The sequence below is a fragment of the Pseudophryne corroboree genome, chromosome 6 (assembly GCF_028390025.1).
Source record: "Pseudophryne corroboree isolate aPseCor3 chromosome 6, aPseCor3.hap2, whole genome shotgun sequence".
Taxonomy (NCBI): Eukaryota; Metazoa; Chordata; class Amphibia; order Anura; family Myobatrachidae; genus Pseudophryne; species Pseudophryne corroboree.
Window position 1 is genome coordinate 84,740,475 of NC_086449.1, and position 26,024 is coordinate 84,766,498.

Sequence of the window (26,024 nt, forward strand, 5' to 3'; positions counted from 1 at the left end):
AGGAACAGAGCATTGTGCCGTCCCCCCTCTGCGACTTGATATCGCCGAAACCATGCATTCTTTATAGCCCCAGCTGGGTGGCCTGTCTTAACTCTCCTCTGAGGGGGGGGGGGGGGGGGGGATTGACAAGAGGATTATCGCACCCCTGTTAGCCCCTTTGTGGGTGGAATTTTTAAGAACTCCTTCTTAGTGGGTACCTACATACAAAAGCATGCTACTGTCCAAATCTCAAGTTCCTAGTCCTTACGGTTCAGGAGATTTTGTGATGGGTCAGTGGTATTAGACAGACAGAGCAATCATATTGGGTGATACAGTAACGGGGGAGCTTTTAAGCACACCATGTGAAGCGACCAGCAGTTGCCTCCTACACCATGTCAAAACATTAATCTAGACCTAAAGCCGTGCGATGACCAGCCTTCCTGTATGTAATGAAATTCAGGCACGCTGACTTGAACAGTTTTTCTACTATTTATTTTATTAGTGTTTAAACCTCTGGTAAAGTTAACACTTAATTAGGGGGCAAAAACCCACAAAACAACAGTACAAGACTATCATAGGCTGCTTTTTAATTCTAAAAACACCAAGCAAAAAATGGTCTAGTTCACATCAATTAATTTAATAGTTAAAAACATAACAACATTACATGGATAACAAGTCCTTCAAGTGTTTAATAAATAAAATTATTATTTTCTTTAAAAAAAACAAAAAAAAAAAAAAAACACAAATAACTTTGCAGTAAGATTTAGGGGTGAAAAATTCATATTTTAAAGTTAAAAATAGTTAAAATTCATAAAATACAGCTTGTGTTGTGTGCGGCCCTTGGAGCTTGCGTAAACAGTTATGTCCTGTACAATTTCAACCGGGACACAGAAGCGGTCACGGAGAGTTTTGTATAATAGAGGGAAATAAATTAATACATTTCATATTGGTTATGTCCGTAGAAGCAGTGAATAATGAAACAGCTTTCCCAATGGGCACAAATGTATAGTAACTCTTAGCAACCAGATAATACAAATCCCAGGTTGGAAAATGTAAACAAACTTCTTATTAGGTGCTGTATGTTATATGACATTTGCACATATTGCACCAACATATTAAAAACCCAAGGTTCACTAAACCCTTCTAGAAAAGGAAAAGGGGAGCGACACGCTCATAGTAACCAATCAAATTATAACATTTATCTAGAACGTTCTAGTTTCTTATTGTAGGGTTTCCTATAGCAACCATTGAGATTCTAACTATTACTGTCCTAGAATGTACTAGACTAGACAAATGTAAGTTAGAATGTGATAGGTTGCTATGGACAACCCTCCATTTTTCTGTTTTAGAAGTTTTAATAAGTTTACCCATAAGTGTGCTCTAAAAATATCAAATTAACATGTATAACTATGTTACTAAACAGACAAGAATGGCTTCAGTAGCCACGTGTACCCTCGCCCTGGAGATGCAGCAGTAGGGAATGTGTTCCTTTCAGAATACTATCAACGCGCTTTCCTCATTTGCATAGAAAGCCACTAGCATCGGAAAAGCAATACCAGCAAGAGACCAAAAAAAAAAAAATATATATATATAGAACTGAAGTATAAATATATACAGTAAGTATCCCGCATGTAAAATAGTACCCCACCCCCCTCCACTTTATGCAGTATTCTTTTAAAGTGCAATAGGAATTAAATGAACATCTAAAACTTAGAGATAGAAAGAGGGTCACCATGACACCTGTCATTTCATATTGCTAGCTACAAGATTCCACTTACTAGAATACAGGTTTTTGTCTAGCACACAGAGGGTTACGTTATTTACCAGTGGGGTCATCACTCCCTGAATTCTTATTGTCCAAGAACACTGTACAAGTAATCTGGACATATTCTCGCCCTCCCACGCTGGTATCTCTGTGGAGTTTATCTGTGTAAGCGAATCTCAGAATGGCATTTAGTAGGAGGACTGAAATGAGAAATTCTTTGTTTTCTATCGCAGTTTTAAAACCAGTTTTAAATATTGTTAAAAAAGAGAAACATGAAGTTAGGACTGCATTACAGTCCTATATACAGTCCTTTTACGTGGAGAGAAATATTTAGTTATGTTTAGGTAACTTCACTTTTAATGCACTTGCATAGGAAGAGATGTAGTACTTGTAATAACGAAAACAAAAATGGTTAAAATACACATTTAGACATTACCTGAGTATTAAAATAAAGACATAACACCTACAGATAAATGGCCATACAAACATTATATACAAATATATACAAGGAATTGTACACTTGCACTGTCACCTTCTGAGTGCATACATTCTGACAAGAATGGATAGTATTAGAATTGGACCTAGTGGATACAGCCATATTTTGAGCTAACACAATAAGTCAGACAATCAAATCACTAGGAACTAGTGACATCACTTCATGCTACAGTGAGGTCACAATGCTCCGATTGGCTGCATTCTCCCACATAATTGGCCTGATTCAGAGCTGGATGATAATCGTGTTACTGCTGAGTCTTTGTACACAGCGTACCTGGGAAATATGCAAATGTCACAGGCTCCATCTTTTGTACAGTGACGGCCACCGTCGAATTCTCATTGTGTACAAAGACACAGGGGCAAATGAATATCGGTCGCACAATCGGACCTCTGCGAAATAATTTGAAGATGTGGTGCTGGCTGTGACCCCCTCAAAATTATCAAGACACGCAACTGTCCCATTTTCTCCTACAAATGGTCGCAATCACTGTCTTAATCTATGCAATGAAAATCGTGGCACATGCGCAGTAAAAAAAAACAAAAAAACACCAAGCCATTTTTTTCGGAAGTTATAAAACTAAGTCCAACTCTGAATCAGGCCAAATGACTGCAGATACATCACCTGCCTACATTATGGGGGAAATATAATAACCTGCGGGATGTAGGCATCGTTTAGATTCCGGCGAGTCTGCCCAAATTTTTAAAGCGGGTCAAAAGGCAAAACCAGGTTTAAGGCAGTAATAATTTAAATGAAAAAAATAATAATAATTTTGCTGATTTAAAAAAGATAATCTGGCAGTTTTGCTGGAATTTCACAGGGTACTACATTGCTACATAGATAACAGGTGCTGTTTGTTGATCTGCGCAGCAAATTAAGACGATTACCGCACTATACAATGAGGCAGAGCCGCTGCACAACACTGAACATACTGCATTATGTGATATAAGGCCCTGTAGCAATTGTTCATGTGGCCTGTTCTATACCCTCAAAAGGTGCTTTTTCTACGTATGCAATTCAAACATGGCTGCCAGTGATGGATTTAGAATGGAAGCCAGCTGTGCAGGCGTACGCCCCTCTCGATCACGGTGCTGCAAGTTGGAACGGGAGGCAAGGTAGGCAATGACGGGAATATGACCTTCACGGAGAGCCAGGTGGACAGGTAGAGAGCCAGAGGCATCGGGAACATTGACATCGGCTCCGTATTGAACCAGGACCTGCAAGGTGTCTAGGAAACCCATGCGTGCAGCATCGTGGGTGGGGGAGATGCCATATGAGTCCTGGATGTTGGGTGAGGCACCCTGTTTCAGAAGCTCCGATGCCACCAACGTACTGCCGAACATCATGACCTGTGTAGATACATTAAGGTGTAGGTCATTGGTGCGGAAAGAAGAGTAGGACATTAATCAAGAGCTGCTGTTTCTGTAGTGAAGATTATTGAGAGATTTATTAATTCTTCCACCTACATCCTGATCTCTGTATCATCTAATGTCACTAGCAAACATTCTTGGATCAATGAAGGTTTTTGGAGTATTAGGGGTATATTCAATAAGTTTCGGATCCATTCCGACATGCATTTGTCGGAATGGATCCGACAAGGGCTATTCAATTAACGGCCAAATCTGACTGTAGGATTTGGGTGTTCCCGGTGTCCTGTCCTGCTGTCAGCGGCTGCCGGGTGCGCTGACAGCAGCGGCTGGCAGGGGAGGCGCTGCCGGGAGTGAGGAGCCTGGCTGGGGGGACTCCCTGCTAGATCAAACTTTTTTAAAATGTATTGTCAGAAAGGGGACCAAAACCTGTCGGATTTGGCCCAGTTTATTCCGCGGATCCACATGTTTCCCGACAAGTCGGGAATTCCTGACTTGTCGGAAAAAAAACTGCCCTCTTTCAATAGGTCGGAACCCCTTCTGACAGAAATCTGTCGGAAGTTGCCGTCTTTCCGACAAGATGGCTGCTTCCAACAGCTTTTGAATACGGCCCTTAGGCTTTATACAAGAAGGTCGGCCTAAATAAACACTTAATAGGATAAAAAAAAATAAGAATTTACTCACCGGTAATTCTATTTCTCGTAGTCCGTAGTGGATGCTGGGAACTCCGTAAGGACCATGGGGAATAGCGGGCTCCGAAGGAAGCTGGGCACTCTAGAAAGATCTTAGACTACCTGGTGTGCACTGGCTCCTCCCACCATGACCCTCCTCCAAGCCTCAGTTAGGTACTGTGCCCGGACGAGCGTACACAATAAGGAAGGATTTTGAATCCCGGGTAAGACTCATACCAGCCACACCAATCACACCGTACAACTCGTGATATGAAACACAGTTAACAGTATGAAACAATAGAGCCTCTCAACAGATGGCTCAACAATAACCCGATTTAGTTAACAATAACTATGTACAAGTAATGCAGATAAACCGCACTTGGGATGGGCGCCCAGCATCCACTACGGACTACAAGAAATAGAATTACCGGTGAGTAAATTCTTATTTTCTCTAACGTCCTAGTGGATGCTGGGAACTCCGTAAGGACCATGGGGATTATACCAAAGCTCCCAAACGGGCGGGAGAGTGCGGATGACTCTGCAGCACCGAATGAGAGAACTCCAGGTCCTCCTCAGCCAGGGTATCAAATTTGTAGAATTTTGCAAACGTGTTTGCCCCTGACCAAGTAGCTGCTCGGCAAAGTTGTAAAGCCGAGACCCCTCGGGCAGCCGCCCAAGATGAGCCCACCTTCCTTGTGGAATGGGCATTGACAGATTTTGGCTGTGGCAGGCCTGCCACAGTATGTGCAAGCTGAATTGTACTACAAATCCAACGAGCAATAGTCTGCTTAGAAGCAGGAGCACCCAGCTTGTTGGGTGCATATAGGATAAACAGCGAGTCAGATTTTCTGACTCCAGCCGTCCTGGAAACATATATTTTCAGGGCCCTGACAACGTCTAGCAACTTGGAGTCCTCCAAATCCTTAGTAGCCGCAGGCACCACAATAGGCTGGTTCAGGTGAAACGCTGACACCACCTTAGGGAGAAACTGGGGACGAGTCCTCAATTCTGCCCTATCCATATGGAAAATCAAATAAGGGCTTTTACAAGACAAAGCCGCCAATTCTGATACTCGCCTGGCAGAAGCCAAGGCCAATAACATAACCACCTTCCATGTGAGATATTTCAGATCCACGGTTTTTAGTGGTTCAAACCAAAGTGATTTTAAGAAAACTCAACACCACGTTGAGATCCCAAGGTGCCACAGGAGGCACAAACGGGGGCTGACTATGCAGCACTCCTTTTATAAATGTCTGAACTTCAGGTACTGAAGCTAGTTCTTTTTGAAAGAAAATCGACAGAGCCGAGATCTGTACCTTAATGGAACCCAATTTAAGGCCCATAGTCACTCCTGCTTGCAGGAAATGCAGAAATCGACCTAGTTGAAATTCCTCTGTTGGGGCCCTTTCGGCCTCACACCATGCAACATATTTTCGCCATATGCGGTGATAATGAGTTGCTGTAACCTCTTTCCTGGCTTTAGTAAGCGTAGGAATTACTTCCTCCGGAATACCCTTTTCCTTCAGGATCCGGCGTTCAACCGCCATGCCGTCAAACGCAGCCGCGGTAAGTCTTGGAACAAACAGGGCCCCTGCTGCCGCAGGTCCTGACTGAGTGGCAGAGGCCATGGGTCCTCTGATATAAATTCTTGAAGTTCTGGGTACCAAGCTCTTCTTGGCCATCCACGAGTATCGTTCTTACTCCTCGCCTTCTTATTATTCTCAGTACCTTTGGTATGAGAGGCAGAGGGGAGAACACCTAAACCGACTGGTACACCCACGGTGTTACCAGAGCGTCCATAGCTATCGCCTGAGGGTCCCTTGACCTGGAGCAATATCTTTTATAGCTTTTTGTTAAGGCGGGACGCCATCATGTCCACCTGTGGCCTTTCCCAATGGTGTACAATCCTATTGGAAGACTTCTGGAGGAAGTCCCCATTCTCCCGGGTGGAGGTCGTGTCTGTTGAGAAGATCTGCTTCCCAGTTGTCCACTCCGGGAATGAACACTGCTGACAGTGCTAACACATGATTTTCCGCCTATCGGAGAATCCTTGTGGCTTCTGCCATCGCCATCCTGCTTTTTGTGCCGCCCTGTTGATTACATGGGCGACTGCCGTGATGTTGTCTGATTGGATCAGTACCGGCTGGTTTTGAAGCAGAGGCCTTGCTGGCCTCAGGGCATTGTAAATGGCCCTCAGATCCAGAATATTTATGTGTAGGGAAATAACCTGACTTGACCAAAGTCCCTGGAAGTTTCTTCCCTATGTGACTGCCCCCCAGCCTCAAAGGCTGGAATCCATGGTCACTAGGACCTAGTCCTGTATGCCGAACCTGCGGCCCTCTTGAAGATGGGCACTCTGCAGCCACCACAGTAGAGATACCCTGGTCCTTGGAGACAGGGTTATCAGCCTATGAATCGGAAGATGCGATCCGGACCACTTGTCCAACAGGTCCCTCTGAAAAGTTCTTGTATGGAACCTGCCTATTGGGATTGCTTCGTAAGAAGCTACCATTTTTCCCAGGACTCGCGTGCAATGATGCACCGCTACCTATTTTGGTTTCAGGAGGTCTCTGACTAGAGATGACAACTCCTTGGCTTTCTCCTCCGGGAGAAACACTATTTCTGGTTTATGTCCAGAACCATCCCCAGGAACAGTAGACGTGTCATAGGAACCAGCTGTGACTTTGGACTGTTTAGAATCCACCTATGCTGTTGTAGCACTTTCCAAAATAGTGCTACCCCGACTACCAACTGCTCCTTGGACCTCGCCCTTATAACGAGATTGTCCAATTACGGGATAATTACAACTCCCTTTTTTTGAAGGAGTATCATCATTTCGGCCATTACCTTGATAAAACACCCTCGGTGCCATGTACAGTCCAAACGGCAGTGTCTGGACTTGGTAATGGTAATCCTGTACCACAAATCTGAGGTACTCCTGGCGAGGATGGTAAATGGGGACATGCAGGTAAGCATCCTTGATGTCCCGGGATACCATGTAATCCCCCTCGTCCAGGCTTGCAATAACCGCCCTGAGCGATTCCATCTTGAACTTGAATTTTTTTATGTTCAAGGATTTTAAATATAAAATGGGTCACACCGAACCATGCGGTTTCGGTACCCCAACCCGTGTGGAATAGTAACCCCGTCCCTGTTGAAGTAGGGGCACCTTGAGTATTACCTGCTGGGAATACCGCTTATTAATTGCCTCTAGCACAGCCTCCCTGCTTGAGGGAGTTGTCAGCAAGGCATATTTTAGGAAACGGCTGGGGGGAGACATCTCTAATTCCAGCTTGTACCCCTGAAATACTACTTGGAAGAAACAGGGATCCACCTGTGAGCGAGCCCACTAATTGCTGAAATTTTTGAGGCGGCCCCCCACCGTACCTGGCTACACCTGTGGAGCACCCGCGTCATGGTGTGTACTCACAGGAGGCGGGGGAAGAATCTTGATTCTGGGAACAGGCTGACTGGTGCAGCTTTTTCCCTCTACCCTTGTCTCTGTACAGAAAGGAAGCGCCATTTGACCCGCTTGCTTTTCTGAAGCCGAAAGGACTGTACCTTTTTCTGTGAGGAAACCTGAGGTAAAATTATTTCTTCCCAGCAGTTGCTGTGGATACGAGGTCCCAGAGACCATCCCCAAATAATTCCTCACTCTTATAAGGCTCTCTATGCGCTTTTTAAGTCAGCATCACCTGTCCAGTGACAGGTCTCTAATACCCTCCTGACAGAATGGACATTACATTTATTTTGGATGCCAGCCGGCAAAATATCCCTCTGTGCATCCCCCATATATAAGACAACGTCTTTAATAATAAGAATTTACTTACCGATAATTCTATTTCTCATAGTCCGTAGTGGATGCTGGGGACTCCGTCAGGACCATGGGGAATAGCGGGCTCCGCAGGAGACAGGGCACATCTAAAAAAGCTTTTAGGTCACATGGTGCGTACTGGCTCCTCCCCCTATGACCCTCCTCCAAGCCTCAGTTAGGTACTGTGCCCGGACGAGCGTACACAATAAGGAAGGATCTTGAATCCCGGGTAAGACTCATACCAGCCACACCAATCACACCATACAACTTGTGATCTGAACCCAGTTAACAGTATGATAACAAAACGAAGTAGCCTCTAAAAAGATGGCTCACAACAATAATAACCCGATTTTTGTAACAATAACTATGTACAAGTATTGCAGACAATCCGCACTTGGGATGGGCGCCCAGCATCCACTACGGACTATGAGAAATAGAATTATCGGTAAGTAAATTCTTATTTTCTCTAACGTCCTAGTGGATGCTGGGGACTCCGTCAGGACCATGGGGATTATACCAAAGCTCCCAAACGGGCGGGAGAGTGCGGATGACTCTGCAGCACCGAATGAGAAAACTCCAGGTCCTCTGTAGCCAGAGTATCAAATTTGTAAAATTTTACAAACGTGTTCTCCCCTGACCACGTAGCTGCTCGGCAAAGTTGTAATGCCGAGACTCCTCGGGCAGCCGCCCAAGATGAGCCCACCTTCCTTGTGGAGTGGGCCTTTACAGATTTAGGCTGTGGCACGCCTGCCACAGAATGTGCAAGTTGGATTGTGCTACAGATCCAACGTGCAATCGTCTGTTTAGACGCAGGAGCACCCATCTTGTTGGGTGCATACAATGTAAACAACGAGTCAGTTTTTCTGACTCCAGCTGTCCTTGAAATATATATTTTTAATGCTCTGACAACGTCCAGTAACTTGGAGTCCTCCAAGTCGCTAGTAGCCGCAGGCACCACAATAGGCTGGTTTAAGTGAAATGCCGAAACCACCTTAGGGAGAAATTGAGGACGCGTCCTCAATTCTGCCCTGTCCGAATGGAATATCAGATATGGGCTCTTGTATGACAAAGCTGCCAACTCTGAAACTCTCCTGGCAGAAGCCAGGGCCAACAGCATGGTTACCTTCCATGTAAGGTATTTTAATTCTACCGATTTTAACGGCTCAAACCAATGAGATTTGAGAAAATTTAGAACCACGTTCAAATCCCACGGTGCCACTGGAGGCACTATTGGGGGTTGTATATGTAGTACACCTTTGACAAAAGTTTGTACTTCAGGCACTGACGCCAATTCCTTCTGGAAGAAAATTGATAAGGCCGAAATTTGAACTTTAATAGACCCCAATTTTAGGCCCATAGACAATCCTGCTTGCAGGAAATGTAAGAATCGACCCAATTGAAATTCTTCCGTTGGAGCCTTCTTGGCCTCACACCACGCAACATATTTTCGCCAAATGCGGTGATAATGTTGTACAGTCACTTCCTTCCTAGCCTTAATCAAGGTAGGAATAACTTCCTCTGGAATGCCCTTTTCTTTTAGAATCCGGCGTTCAACCGCCATGCCGTCAAACGCAGACGCGGTAAGTCTTGGAACATACAAGGTCCCTGCTGAAGCAGATCCCTTCTCAGAGGTAGAGGCCACGGATCCTCCGTGAGCATCTCTTGAAGTTCCGGATACCAAGTTCTCCTTGGCCAGTCCGGAGCCACCAGTATCGTTCTTACTCCTCTTTTCCGTATAATTCTCAGCACCTTTGGTATGAGAGGCAGAGGAGGGAACACATACACTGATTGGTACACCCACGGTGTTACCAGAGCGTCCACAGCTATTGCCTGAGGGTCTCTTGACCTGGCGCAATACCTGTCCAATTTTTTGTTGAGGCGAGACGCCATCATGTCTACCTTTGGTTTTTCCCAACGGTTCACAATCATGTGGAAAACTTCTGGATGAAGTCCCCACTCTCCCGGGTGAAGGTCGTGTCTGCTGAGGAAATCTGCTTCCCAGTTGTCCACTCCCGGGATGAACACTGCTGACAGTGCTATGACATGATTCTCCGCCCAGCGCAGAATCCTTGCCGCTTCTGCCATTGCACTCCTGCTTCTCGTGCCGCCTTGTCGGTTTACGTGGGCGACTGCCGTGATGTTGTCGGACTGGATCAACACCGGCTGACCCTGAAGCAGCGGTTTTGCCAGACTTAGAGCATTGTAGATCGCTCTTAGCTCCAGTATATTTATGTGAAGAGACGTCTCCAGGCTTGACCACACGCCCTGGAAATTTCTTCCCTTTGTGACTGCTCCCCAACCTCGTAGGCTGGCATCCGTAGTCACCAGGACCCAGTCCTGTATGCCGAATCTGCGGCCCACTAACAGATGGGCAGTCTGCAGCCACCACAGGAGAGACAACCTTGTTCTTGGTGACAGTGCTATCCGCTGATGCATGTGCAGATGCGATCCGGACCATTTGTCCAGCAGATCCCACTGAAATGTCCGTGCATGGAATCTGCCGAATGGAATCGCTTCGTACGAAGCCACCATCTTTCCCAGGACTCTTGTGCATTGATGTACTGACACCGTTCCTGGTTTTAGGAGGTTCCTGACAAGTTCGGATAACTCCCTTGCTTTTTCCTCCGGGAGAAACACCTTTTTCTGAACCGTGTCCAGAATCATTCCCAGGAACAGCAGACGAGTTGTCGGGGTCAATTGAGATTTTGGAAGATTCAGAATCCACCCGTGTTGCTGGAGCACTACCTGGGTTAGTGCTACACCGACTTCCAGCTGTTCTCTGGACTTTGCCCTTATCAGGAGATCGTCCAAGTAAGGGATAATTAATACGCCTTTTCTTCGTAGAAGAACCATCATTTCGGTCATTACCTTGGTAAAGACCCGAGGGGCCGTAGACAAACCAAACGGCATCGTTTGAAACTGATAATGACAGTCTTGTATCACGAACCTGAGATACCCTTGGTGTGAGGGGTAAATTGGGACATGCAGATAAGCATCCTTTATGTCCAGGGACACCATGAAGTCCCCGTCTTCCAGATTCGCTATCACTGCTCTGAGTGACTCCATTTTGAACTTGAATTTCTGTATGTACAGGTTCAAGGATTTCAGATTTAGAATAGGTCTTACCGAACCGTCCGGCTTCGGTACCACAAATAGTGTGGAATAATACCCCTTTCCCTGTTGTAGGAGGGGTACCTTGACTATCACCTGCTGAGAATACAGCTTGTGAATGGCTTCCAAAACCGACGTCCTTTCTGAGGGAGACGTTGGTAAAGCAGACTTTAGGAACCGGCGAGGGGGAAACCTTTCGAACTCCAGCATGTAACCCTGAGATATTATCTGCAGGACCCACGGGTCCACTTGTGAGTGAGCCCATTGATTGCTGAAAATCTTGAGTCGACCCCCCACCGTTCCTGGGTCCGCTTGTAAAGCCCCAGCGTCATGCTGATGGCTTTGTAGAAGCCGGGGCGGGCTTCTGTTCCTGGGCAGGGGCTGCGTGCTGCCCTTTCTTACCCTTTCCTCTGCCTCTCGGCAGATAAGACTGTCCTTTTGGTCGCTTTTTATAGGAGCGAAAGGACTGCGGCTGAAAAGACGGTGTCTTTTTCTGTTGTGAAGGGGTCTGAGGTAAAAAGGTGGATTTGCCGGCAGTTGCCGTGGTCACCAGGTCCGAAAGACCGACCCCAAACAATTCCTCTCCTTTATATGGCAATACTTCCATATGCCTCTTGGAATCCGCATCACCTGACCACTGTCGCGTCCATAAACTTCTTCTAGCAGATATGGACATCGCGCTTACTCTTGATGCTAGAGTACAAACATCCCTCTGAGCATCTCGCATATAAAGAAAAGCATCCTTTAATTGCTCTAGAGTCAATAAAATACTGTCCCTATCCAGGGTCTCAATATTTTCAGTCAGAGAATCCAACCACACTACCCCAGCACTGCACATCCAGGCTGAGGCTATTGCCGGTCGCAGTATAACACCCGTATGTGTGTATATACTCTTCAGTGTAGTTTCCAGCCTCCTATCTGCTGGATCCTTGAGGGCGGCCGTATCAGGAGACGGCAACGCCACTTGCTTTGATAAACGTGTGAGCGCCTTATCCACCTTAGGGGGTGATTCCCAGCGCGCCCTAACCTCTGGTGGGAAAGGGTATAATGCCAACAACTTCTTTGAAATTAGCATTTTTCTATCGGGGGTAACCCACGCTTCATCACACACATCATTCAATTCCTCTGATTCTGGGAAAAATACAGGTAGTTTTTTCACCCCCCACATAATACCCCTTTTTGAGGTACCAGTAGTATCAGAGAGCTGCAAAGCCTCCTTCATTGCCGTGATCATATAACGTGTGGCCCTATTGGAAAATACGTTTACTTCCTCACCGTCGACACTAGATTCATCTGTGTCGGTACCCGTGTCGACTGACTGAGGTAAGGGACGTTTTACAGCCCCTGACGGTGTCTGAGATGCCTGAACCGGTACTAACTGGTTTGCCGGGCGTCTCATTTCGTCAACTGACTTTTGTAATGTGCTGACATTATCACGTAATTCCATAACCAAAGCCATCCATTCCGGTGTCGACTCCCTAGGGGGTGACATTACCATCATCGGCAATTGCTCTGCCTCCACACCAACTTCGTCCTCATACATGTCGACACACACGTACCGACACACACAGCAGCCACACAGTGAATGCTCTATTGAAGACAGGACCCTCCTAGCCCTTTGGGGAGACAGAGGGAGAGTTTGCCAGCACACACCAAAAGCGCTATACAGTATATAACAACCCTAGAAGGTGTTGTTTTTATATATGCGCTCTCAATATATATTTATATCGCCAATTTATGCCCCCCCTCTTTGTTACCCTGTTTCTGTAGTGCAGGGGAGAGTCGTGGGAGCCTTCCTCACCAGCGGAGCCGTGCAGGAAAATGGCGCCGAGTGCTGAGGAGAATAAGCTCCGCCCCTTTTCCGGCGGGCTTTTCTCCCGGTTTTTCTAATAAACTGGCCTGGGTTAAATACATACATATAGCCTTAATGGCTATATGTGATGTATTTATTTGCCTCTAAGGTACTCTATATTGCTGCCCAGGGCGCCCCCAGCAGCGCCCTGCACCCTCCGTGACCGAGATCCGTGAGCCGTGTAGCAACAATGGCGCACAGCTGCAGTGCTGTGCGCTACCTCTATGAAGACTGAAGTCTTCTGCCGCCTGTTTCCGGACCTCCGTTCTGCCGTTCTTCAGCGTCTGTAAGGGGGATCGGCGGCGCGGCTCCGGGACGAACCCCAGGCTGACCTGTGTTCCGACTCCCTCTGGAGCTCAGTGTCCAGTAGCCTAAGACTTCAATCCTCCTGCAGGCAGGTGAGTTGCAAGTCTCTCCCCTAAGTCCCTCGTTGCAGTGCTCCTGTCGCCAGCAGGAGACACTGATTAGAAACCTAAAAAAAAACTTTTCTAACTAGCTCTTTAAGAGAGCCACCTAGATTGCACCCTCTCGGACGGGCACAAAAACCTAACTGAGGCTTGGAGGAGGGTCATAGGGGGAGGAGCCAGTACGCACCATGTGACCTAAAAGCTTTTTTAGATGTGCCCTGTCTCCTGCGGAGCCCGCTATTCCCCATGGTCCTGACGGAGTCCCCAGCATCCACTAGGACGTTAGAGAAATGTTTTTATGTTTGCCAACTATTATCCCTGTTTGACAGGGTCACCAACCACGCTGCAGCAGCCCTATCTGCAGGTCTCAGTCTAGTACCTGAGTGTGTAAATACAGACTTCAGGATAGCCTCCTGTTTTTTTTTGTTTTTTTTTATCAACAGGTACCTATTAAAGTGGCCGTATCCTAAGACGGCAGTGCCACCTTTTTTGACAAACGTGTGAGCGCCTTATCCACCCTAGGGGATATCTGGCGGGAAAGGGTACGCCATCAGTAACTTTTTATAAATTACCAGTTTCTTAACGGGGGAACCCACGCTTTCACACACTTCATTTATTCATCTGATGGGGGAACAAAACACTGCCTGTTTTTTCTCCCCAAACCTAAAACCCATTTATAGAGGTTAAAGTCAGAAATGTATAACACATTTTTTATTGCCGGGATCAAGTCACGGATTGGATTGTGTATATGTCTCCATTGAGCCCCTGATGGCCTTTGAGACGCCTGGGCAGGCGCGGGCTGCGAAGCCGGCTGTCCCACAGCTGTTACGTCATCCACCCTTTTATGTAAGGAGTTGACACTGTCGGTTAATACCTTTTACCTCTCTATCCACTCTGGTGTCGGCCCCACAGGGGGCGACATCACATATATCGGCCTCTGTTCCGTCACCATATAAGCCTCCTCATTCAACATGTCGACACAGCCGTACCGACACACCGCAGACACACAGGGAATGCTCTAAACGAGGACAGGACCCACAAAAGCCCTTTGGGGGGACAGAGTGAGAGTATGCCAGCACACACCAGAGCGCTATATACTGCAGGGACTAACTGAGTTATGTCCCCTATAGCTTTATATCTATATCTCTATATATATATCTCTATATATATATATATATATATATATATAATAAGATTTTACTTACCGATAAATCTATTTCTCGGAGTCCGTAGTGGATGCTGGGGTTCCTGAAAGGACCATGGGGAATAGCGGCTCCGCAGGAGACAGGGCACAAAAAGTAAAGCTTTTCCGATCAGGTGGTGTGCACTGGCTCCTCCCCCTATGACCCTCCTCCAGACTCCAGTTAGGTACTGTGCCCGGACGAGCGTACACAATAAGGGAGGATTTTGAATCCCGGGTAAGACTCATACCAGCCACACCAATCACACCGTACAACTTGTGATCTAAACCCAGTTAACAGTATGATAACAGCGGAGCCTCTGAAAGATGGCTTCCTTCAACAATAACCCGAATTAGTTAACAATAACTATGTACAATTTATGCAGATAATCCGCACTTGGGATGGGCGCCCAGCATCCACTACGGACTCCGAGAAATAGATTTATCGGTAAGTAAAATCTTATTTTCTCTATCGTCCTAGTGGATGCTGGGGTTCCTGAAAGGACCATGGGGATTATACCAAAGCTCCCAAACGGGCGGGAGAGTGCGGATGACTCTGCAGCACCGAATGAGAAAACTCCAGGTCCTCCTTAGCCAGAGTATCAAATTTGTAAAATTTTACAAACGTGTTCTCCCCTGACCACGTAGCTGCTCGGCAAAGTTGTAATGCCGAGACCCCTCGGGCAGCCGCCCAAGATGAGCCCACCTTCCTTGTGGAGTGGGCCTTTACAGATTTAGGCTGTGGCAAGCCTGCCACAGAATGTGCAAGTTGGATTGTGCTACAGATCCAACGAGCAATCGTCTGCTTAGACGCAGGAGCACCCATCTTGTTGGGTGCATACAATATAAACAACGAGTCAGATTTTCTGACTCCAGCTGTCCTTGCAATATATATTTTTAATGCTCTGACAACGTCCAGTAACTTGGAGTCCTCCAAGTCACTTGTAGCCGCAGGCACTACAATAGGCTGGGTCAGATGAAATGCTGACACCACCTTAGGGAGAAAATGCGGACGAGTCCGCAGTTCTGCCCTGTCCGAATGGAAAATCAGATATGGGCTTTTGTAAGATAAAGCTGCCAATTCTGACACTCTCCTGGCAGAAGCCAGGGCTAGAAGCATGGTCACTTTCCATGTGAGATATTTCAAATCCACCTTTTTTAGTGGTTCAAACCAATGAGATTTTAGGAAGTCCAAAACCACATTTAGATCCCACGGTGCCACTGGAGGCACCACAGGAGGCTGTATATGCAGCACTCCCTTAACAAAGGTCTGGACTTCAGGGACTGAAACCAATTCTTTTTGAAAGAAAATCGACAGGGCCGAAATTTGAACCTTAATAGATCCCAATTTGAGACCCATTGACAATCCTGATTGCAGGAAATGTAGGAATCGACCCAGTTGAAATTCCTCCGTCGGAGCACTCCGATCTTCGCACCACGCAACATATTTTCGCCAAATTCGGTGATAATGTTGCACGGTTACTTCCTTCCTTGCTTTAATCAAAGTAGGAATGACTTCTTCCGGCATGCCTCTTTCCTTTAGGATCCGGCGTTCAACCGCCATGCCGTCAAACGCAGCCGCGGTAAGTCTTGAAACAGACAGGGACCCTGCTGAAGCAAGTCCCTCCTTAGAGGTAGAGGCCACGGATCTTCCGTGATCATCTCTTGAAGTTCCGGGTACCAAGTCCTCCTTGGCCAATCCGGAACCACTAGTATCGTTCTTACGCCTCTTTGCCGTATAATTCTCAATACTTTTGGTATGAGAGGCAGAGGAGGAAACACATACACCGACTGGTACACCCAAGGCGTTACCAGCGCGTCCACAGCTATTGCCTGCGGATCTCTTGACCTGGCGCAATACCTGTCCAGTTTTTTGTTGAGGCGAGACGCCATCATGTCCACCATTGGTCTTTCCCAACGGGTTACCAGCATGTGGAAGACTTCTGGATGAAGTCCCCACTCTCCCGGGTGAAGATCGTGTCTGCTGAGGAAGTCTGCTTCCCAGTTGTCCACTCCCGGGATGAACACTGCTGACAGTGCTATCACATGATTCTCTGCCCAGCGAAGAATCCTTGCAGCTTCTGCCATTGCCCTCCTGCTTCTTGTGCCGCCCTGTCTGTTCACATGGGCGACTGCCGTGATGTTGTCCGACTGGATCAATACCGGTTTTCCCTGAAGCAGAGGTTCTGCCTGGTTTAGAGCATTGTATATTGCTCTTAGTTCCAGAATGTTTATGTGAAGAGACGTTTCCAGGCTCGTCCATACTCCCTGGAAGTTTCTTCCTTGTGTGACTGCTCCCCAGCCTCTCAGGCTGGCGTCCGTGGTCACCAGGATCCAATCCTGTATGCCGAATCTGCGGCCCTCCAATAGATGAGCACTCTGCAACCACCACAGAAGAGACACCCTTGTCCTTGGAGACAGGGTTATCCGTAGGTGCATCTGAAGATGCGACCCTGACCATTTGTCCAACAGATCCCTTTGGAAAATTCTTGCGTGGAATCTGCCGAATGGAATCGCTTCGTAAGAAGCCACCATTTTTCCCAGGACTCTTGTGCATTGATGTACAGACACCTTTCCTGGTTTTAGGAGGTTCCTGACAAGCTCGGATAACTCCTTGGCTTTTTCCTCCGGGAGAAAAACCTTTTTCTGAACCGTGTCCAGAATCATCCCTAGGAACAGCAGACGAGTTGTCGGCATTAACTGGGATTTTGGAATATTCAGAATCCACCCGTGCTGTTTTAACACTTCTTGAGACAGTGCTAATCCCATCTCTAGCTGTTCTCTGGACCTCGCCCTTATTAGGAGATCGTCCAAGTATGGGATAATTAATACGCCTTTTCTTCGAAGAAGAATCATCATCTCGGCCATTACCTTTGTAAAGATCCGAGGTGCCGTGGACAATCCGAACGGCAGCGTCTGAAACTGATAGTGACAGTTTTGTACAACGAACCTGAGGTACCCCTGGTGTGAGGGGTAAATTGGAACGTGGAGATACGCATCCTTGATGTCCAAGGATACCATAAAGTCCCCCTCTTCCAGGTTCGCTATCACTGCTCTGAGTGACTCCATTTTGAACTTGAACTTCTTTATGTACAGGTTCAAGGACTTCAGATTTAGAATAGGCCTTACCGAGCCATCCGGCTTCGGTACCACAAAAAGAGTGGAATAATACCCCTTCCCTTGTTGCAGAAGAGGTACCTTGACTATCACCTGCTGAGAGTACAGCTTGTGAATGGCTTCCAACACCGTCTCCCTTTCGGAGGGGGACGTTGGTAAAGCAGACCTCAGGAAACGGCGAGGTGGATCTGTCTCTAATTCCAACCTGTATCCCTGAGATATTATCTGCAGGATCCAGGGATCTACTTGCGAGTGAGCCCACTGCGCGCTGTAATTTTTGAGACGACCGCCCACCGTCCCCGAGTCCGCTTGAGAAGCCCCAGCGTCATGCTGAGGCTTTTGTAGAAGCCGGGGAGGGCTTCTGATCCTGGGAAGGAGCTGCGTGTTGCTGTCTCTTCCCTCGACCTTTGCCTCGTGGCAAATATGAATAGCCCTTTGCTCTCTTATTTTTAAAGGAACGAAAGGGCTGCGGTTGAAAAGTCGGTGCCTTTTTCTGTTGGGGAGTGACTTGAGGTAGAAAGGTGGATTTCCCGGCTGTAGCCGTGGCCACCAAATCTGATAGACCGACTCCAAATAACTCCTCCCCCTTATACGGCAAAACTTCCATATGCCGTTTTGAATCCGCATCGCCTGTCCACTGTCGCGTCCATAAAGCTCTTCTGGCCGAAATGGACATAGCACTTACCCGTGATGCCAGTGTGCATATATCCCTCTGTGCATCACGCATATAAAGAAATGCATCCTTTATTTGTTCTAACGACAGTAAAATATTGTCCCTGTCCAGGGTATCAATATTTTCAATCAGGGATTCTGACCAAACTACCCCCGCACTGCCCATCCAGGCAGTTGCTACAGCTGGTCGTAGTATAACACCTGCATGTGTGTATATACTTTTTTGGATATTTTCCATCCTCCTATCTGATGGATCTTTAAGTGCGGCCGTCTCAGGAGAGGGTAACGCCACTTGTTTAGATAAGCGTGTTAGCGCCTTGTCCACCCTAGGAGGTGTTTCCCAGCGCTCCCTAACCTCTGGCGGGAAAGGGTATAATGCCAATAATTTCTTTGAAATTATCAGCTTTTTATCAGGGGCAACCCACGCTTCATTACACACGTCATTTAGTTCTTCTGATTCAGGAAAAACTATAGGTAGTTTTTTCATACCCCACATAATACCCTGTTTAGTGGTACCTGTAGTATCAGCTAAATGTAACGCCTCCTTCATTGCCAAAATCATATAACGTGTGGCCCTACTGGAAAATACGGTTGATTCGTCACCGTCACCACTGGAGTCATCGCCTGTGTCTGGGTCTGTGTCGACCGACTGAGGCAAAGGGCGTTTCACAGCCCCTGACGGTGTTTGAGTCGCCTGGACAGGCACTAATTGATTGTCCGGCCGTCTCATGTCGTCAAACGACTGCTTTAGCGTGTTGACACTATCCCGTAGTTCCATAAATAAAGGCATCCATTCTGGTGTCGACCCCCTAGGAGGTGACATCCCCATATTTGGCAATTGCTCCGCCTCCACACCAATATCGTCCTCATACATGTCGACACACACGTACCGACACACAGCAGACACACAGGGAATGCTCCTAATGAAGACAGGACCCACTAGCCCTTTGGGGAGACAGAGGGAGAGTTTGCCAGCACACACCAAAAGCGCTATATATATATCAGGGATAGCCTTATAATAAGTGCTCCCCTATAGCTGCTTTGTTATATAAAAATATCGCCATAAATTTGCCCCCCCCTCTCTGTTTTACCCTGTTTCTGTAGTGCAGTGCAGGGGAGAGACCTGGGAGCCGTCCTGACCAGCGGAGCTGTGAGAGGAAATGGCGCCGTGTGCTGAGGAGATAGGCCCCGCCCCTTTTCCGGCGGGCTCGTCTCCCGCTATTTTGAGAAATCAGGCAGGGGTTAAATATCTCCATATAGCCTCTAGGGCTATATGTGAGGTATTTTTAGCCTTTATAGGTACTCATTTGCCTCCCAGGGCGCCCCCCTCCCAGCGCCCTGCACCCTCAGTGACTGCCGTGTGAAGTGTGCTGAGAGGAAAATGGCGCACAGCTGCAGTGCTGTGCGCTACCTTTAGAAGACTGCAGGAGTCTTCAGCCGCCGATTCTGGACCTCTTCTGTCTTCAGCATCTGCAAGGGGGCCGGCGGCGCGGCTCCGGTGACCATCCAGGCTGTACCTGTGATCGTCCCTCTGGAGCTTGATGTCCAGTAGCCAAGAAGCCAATCCATCCTGCACGCAGGTGAGTTGACTCCTTCTCCCCTCAGTCCCTCGCTGCAGTGATCCTGTTGCCAGCAGGAATCACTGTAACATAAAAAACCTAGCTAAACTTTCTCTAAGCAGCTCTTTAGGAGAGCCACCTAGATTGCACCCTTCTCGGCCGGGCACAAAAATCTAACTGGAGTCTGGAGGAGGGTCATAGGGGGAGGAGCCAGTGCACACCACCTGATCGGAAAAGCTTTACTTTTTGTGCCCTGTCTCCTGCGGAGCCGCTATTCCCCATGGTCCTTTCAGGAACCCCAGCATCCACTAGGACGATAGAGAAATATATATATATATAATGTATACTGCGCCTAAATTTAGTGCCCCCTCTCTCTTTTTTTAACCCTTGTAGACTGCAGGGGAGAGCCAGGGAGCTTCCCTCCAACGGAGCTGTGAGGGAAAATGGCGCCAGTGTGCTGAGGAGATAGGCTCCGCCCCTTTTTCGCGGCCTATTCTCCCGTTTTTTATGGACTTCTGGCAGGGGTATTTACCTCATATATAGCCCCTGGGGCTATATATTGAGGTATTTTTGCCAGCCAAGGTGTTTTTATTGCTGCCTCAGGGCGCCCCCCCCCAGCGCCCTGCACCCTCAGTGACCGGAGTATGAAGTGTGTGAGAGGAGCAATGGCGCACAGCTGCAGTGCTGTGCGCTACCTTGGTGAAGACTGAGTCTTCATGCCGCCGATTTTCCGGACCATCTTCTTGCTTCTGGCTCTGTAAGGGGGACGGCGGCGCGGCTCCGGGACCGAACATCAAGGCTGGGCCTGCGGTCGATCCCTCTGGAGCTAATGGTGTCCAGTAGCCTAAGAAGCCCAATCCGGCTGCAAGCAGGCGAGTTCGCTTCTTCTCCCCTTAGTCCCTCGCTGCAGTGAGCCTGTTGCCAGCAGGTCTCACTGAAAAGAACAAATTCTAAGACTATAACTTTCTAAGAGCTCAGGAGAGCCCCTAGTGTGCATCCAACCTCGGCCGGGCACGAAATCTAACTGAGGCTTGGAGGAGGGTCATGGTGGGAGGAGCCAGTGCACACCAGGTAGTCTAAGATCTTTCTAGAGTGCCCAGCCTCCTTCGGAGCCCGCTATTCCCCATGGTCCTTACGGAGTTCCCAGCATCCACTAGGACGTTAGAGAAATAAGATTTTACTTACCGATAAATCTATTTCTCGTAGTCCGTAGTGGATGCTGGGACTCCGTCAGGACCATGGGGGGATTAGCGGCTCCGCAGGAGACAGGGCACAAAAATAAAAGCTTTAGGACTAGGTGGTGTGCACTGGCTCCTCCCCCTATGACCCTCCTCCAAGCCTCAGTTAGGATACTGTGCCCGGACGAGCGTACACAATAAGGAAGGATTTTGAATCCCGGGTAAGACTCATACCAGCCACACCAATCACACCGTACAACCTGTGATCTGAACCCAGTTAACAGTATGACAAACGTAGGAGCCTCTGAACAGACGGCTCACAACAATAACAACCCGATTTTTTTGTAACAATAACTATGTACAAGTATTGCAGACAATCCGCACTTGGGATGGGCGCCCAGCATCCACTACGGACTACGAGAAATAGATTTATCGGTAAGTAAAATCTTATTTTCTCTGACGTCCTAGTGGATGCTGGGACTCCGTCAGGACCATGGGGATTATACCAAAGCTCCCAAACGGGCGGGAGAGTGCGGATGACTCTGCAGCACCGAATGAGAGAACTCCAGGTCCTCTTTTAGCCAGGGTATCAAATTTGTAGAATTTTACAAACGTGTTCTCCCCCGACCACGTAGCTGCTCGGCAGAGTTGTAATGCCGAGACCCCTCGGGCAGCCGCCCAAGATGAGCCCACCTTCCTTGTGGAATGGGCCTTGATAGATTTAGGCTGTGGCAGGCCTGCCACAGAATGTGCAAGTTGAATTGTGCTACAAATCCAACGAGCAATCGTCTGCTTAGAAGCAGGAGCACCCAGCTTGTTGGGTGCATACAGTATAAACAGCGAGTCAGATTTTCTGACTCCAGCCGTCCTTGAAATATATATTTTCAATGCCCTGACAACGTCCAGCAACTTGGAATCCTCCAAATCGCTAGTAGCCGCAGGCACCACAATAGGCTGGTTCAGGTGAAACGCTGAAACCACCTTAGGCAGAAACTGAGGACGCGTCCGCAGTTCTGCCCTGTCCGAATGGAAAATCAGATATGGGCTTTTATACGATAAAGCCGCCAATTCTGACACTCTCCTGGCTGAAGCCAGGGCCAGTAGCATGGTTACTTTCCATGTAAGATATTTCAAATCCACCGATTTGAGTGGCTCAAACCAATGGGATTTGAGAAAATCCAAAACTACATTAAGATCCCACGGAGCCACTGGGGGCACAACCGGGGGCTGTATATGTAGTACTCCTTTTACAAAAGTCTGGACTTCAGGAACTGAAGCCAATTCTTTCTGGAAGAAAATCGACAGGGCCGAAATTTGAACCTTAATGGACCCTAATTTGAGGCCCATAGACAATCCTGTTTGCAGGAAATGTAGGAATCGACCCAGTTGAAATTCCTCCGTCGGGGCCTTCCTGGCCTCACACCACGCAACATATTTTCTCCAAATGCGGTGATAATGTTGTGCAGTCACCTCCTTCCTGGCTTTTACCAGGGTAGGGATGACCTCTTCCGGAATGCCTTTTTCCCTTAGAATTCGGCGTTCAACCGCCATGCCGTCAAACGCAGCCGCGGTAAGTCTTGGAATAGACACGGTCCCTGCTGAAGCAGGTCCCGTCTTAGAGGTAGAGGCCACGGATCTTCCGTGAGCATCTCTTGAAGTTCCGGGTACCAAGTTCTTCTTGGCCAATCCGGAGCCACGAGTACCGTTCTTACTCCCCTTTGCCGTATAATTCTCAGTACTTTTGGTATGAGAGGCAGAGGAGGAAACACATACACTGACTGGAACACCCACGGTGTTACCAGAGCGTCCACAGCTATTGCCTGAGGGTCTCTTGACCTGGTGCAATACCTGTCCAGTTTTTTGTTGAGGCGGGACGCCATCATATCCACCTTTGGTTTTTCCCAACGGTTCACAATCATGTGGAAGACTTCTGGATGAAGTCCCCACTCTCCCGGGTGTAGATCGTATCTGCTGAGGAAGTCCGCTTCCCAGTTGTCCACTCCCGGAATGAACACTGCTGACAGTGCTATCACATGATCTTCCGCCCAGCGAAGAATCCTTGCAGCTTCTGCCATTGCCCTCCTGCTTCTTGTGCCGCCCTGTCTGTTTACGTGGGCGACTGCCGTGATGTTGTCCGACTGGATCAACACCGGCTGACCCTGAAGCAGGGGTTTTGCCAGGCTTAGAGCATTGTAAATCGCTCTTAGCTCCAGAATATTTATGTGAAGAGACATCTCCGGCCTTGACCACACTCCCTGGAAGTTTCTTCCCTGTGTGACCGCTCCCCAGCCTCTCAGACTGGCATCCGTGGTCACCAGGACCCAGTCCTGTATGCCGAATCTGCGGCCCTCTAACAGATGAGCACTCTGCAACCACCACAGAAGAGACACCCTTGTCCGTGGAGACAAAGTTATCCGCTGATGCATCTGCAGATGCGATCCGGACCATTTGTCCAGCAGATCCCACTGAAAAGTTCGTGCGTGGAATCTGCCGAATGGAATCGCTTCGTAAGAAGCCACCATTTTTCCCAGGACTCTTGTGCATTGATGCACAGACACTTCCTGGTTTTAGGAGGTTCCTGACAAGTTCAGATAACTCCCTGGCTTTCTCCTCCGGAAGAAACACCTTTTTCTGAACCGTGTCCAGAATCATTCCCAGGAACAGCAGACGTGTCGTCGGGGTCAATTGAGATTTTGGAAAATTCAGAATCCACCCGTGCTGTTGCAGCACTACTTGGGTTAGTGCTACTACGTCCTCCAGCTGTTCTCTGGACCTTGCCCTTATCAGGAGATCGTCCAAGTAAGGGATAATTAATACGCCTTTTCTTCGCAGAAGAAACATCATTTCGGCCATTACCTTGGTAAAGACCCGAGGTGCCGTGGACAATCCAAACGGCAGCGTCTGAAACTGATAATGACAGTTTTGCACCACGAACCTGAGGTACCCTTGATGTGAAGGGCAAATTGGGACATGCAGGTAAGCATCCTTGATGTCCAGGGACACCATAAAGTCCCCTTCTTCCAGATTCGCTATCACTGCTCTGAGTGACTCCATCTTGAACTTGAATTTTTGTATGTACAGGTTCAAAGATTTCAGATTTAGAATAGGTCTTACCGAGCCGTCCGGCTTCGGTACCACAAATAGTGTGGAATAATACCCCTTTCCCTGTTGTAGGAGGGGTACCTTGACTATCACCTGCTGAGAATACAGCTTGTGAATGGCTTCCAATACCGTCGCCCTGTCTGAGGGAGACGTTGGCAGAGCAGACTTTAGGAACCGGCGAGGGGGAGACTTCTCGAATTCCAACCTGTAACCCTGAGATACTACCTGCAGGATCCAGGGGTCCACCTGTGAGTGAGCCCACTGTGCGCTGAAATTCTTGAGTCGACCCCCCACCGCCCCTGAGTCCGCTTGTAAAGCCCCAACGTCATGCTGAGGGCTTTGCAGAAGCCGGGGAGGGCTTCTGCTCCTGGGAGGGAGCTGCTTGGTGCACTCTCTTACCCTTTCCTTTGCCTCGGGGCAGATATGACTGTCCTTTTGCCCGCTTGTTCTTATAGGAACGAAAGGACTGCGGCTGAAAAGACGGTGTCTTTTTCTGTTGGGAGGGGACCTGAGGTAAAAAGGTGGATTTCCCGGCTGTTGCCGTGGCCACCAAATCCGATAGACCGACCCCAAATAATTCCTCCCCTTTATACGGCAATACTTCCATATGCCGTTTGGAATCCGCATCACCTGACCACTGTCGCGTCCATAAACTTCTTCTGGCAGATATGGACATCGCACTTACTCTCGATGCCAGAGTGCAAATATCCCTCTGAGCATCTCGCATATAAAGAAAAGCATCCTTTAATTGCTCTATAGTCAATAAAATACTGTCCCTATCCAGGGTATCAATATTTTCAGTCAGGGAATCCGACCAAACCACCCCAGCACTGCACATCCATGCTGAGGCGATGGCTGGTCGCAGTATAACACCAGTATGAGTGTATATACTTTTCAGGGTAGTTTCCAGCCTCCTATCAGCTGGATCCTTGAGGGCGGCCGTTTCAGGAGACGGTAACGCCTTTTGATAAGCGTGTGAGTGCCTTATCCACCCTAGGGGGTGTTTCCCAGCGCGCCCTAACCTCTGGCGGGAAAGGATATAATGCCAATAACTTCTTTGAAATTAGCAGTTTTCTATCGGGGTTAACCCACGCTTCATCACACACATCATTCAATTCCTCTGATTCAGGAAAAACTACAGGTAGTTTTTTCAGACCCCACATAATACCCCTTTTTGTGGTACTTGCAGTATCAGAGATATGCAAAGCCTCCTTCATTACCGTGATCATATAACGTGTGGCCCTACTGGAAAATACGTTTGTTTCTTCACCGTCGACACTAGATTCGGTGTCCGTGTCTGGGTCTGTGTCGACCGAATGAGGTAAAGGGCGTTTTACAGCCCCTGACGGTGTCTGAGACGCCTGGACAGGTACTAACTGGTTTGCCGGCCGTCTCATGTCGTCAACTGATTTTTGTAACGTGCTGACATTATCACGTAATTCCATAAACAAAGCCATCCATTCCGGTGTCGACTCCCTAGGGGGTGACATCACCATTACCGGCAATTGCTCCGCCTCCACACCAACATCGTCCTCATACATGTCGACACACACGTACCGACACACAGCAGACACACAGGGAATGCTCTTATCGAAGACAGGACCCCACTAGCCCTTTGGGGAGACAGAGGGAGAGTTTGCCAGCACACACCCAAGCGCTATAAATATATAGGAACAACCCTACAGAAGTGTTGTTTCCTTTATAGCAGCTTAATATATCAATATCGCCAAAAAAGTGCCCCCCCCTCTCTGTTTTTT

At 48.0% G+C, this 26,024-nt stretch overlaps 1 protein-coding gene across 5 annotated transcripts in view; it reads right to left on the reverse strand.

The window, feature by feature from the left end:
• Positions 1-457: 457 nt before the first annotated feature.
• The window catches only part of CDKN2D (cyclin dependent kinase inhibitor 2D), a 47,615-nt gene continuing 22,048 nt past the window's right edge, over positions 458-26,024 (reverse strand). For all 5 annotated transcript variants that reach the window (XM_063931396.1, XM_063931397.1, XM_063931395.1 and 2 more), the window contains exon 3: positions 458-3,586. In XM_063931396.1, the coding sequence (XP_063787466.1) occupies positions 3,242-3,586 (345 nt within the window). In that variant the 3' untranslated portion in view covers positions 458-3,241. The remainder of the gene's footprint in view (positions 3,587-26,024) is intronic.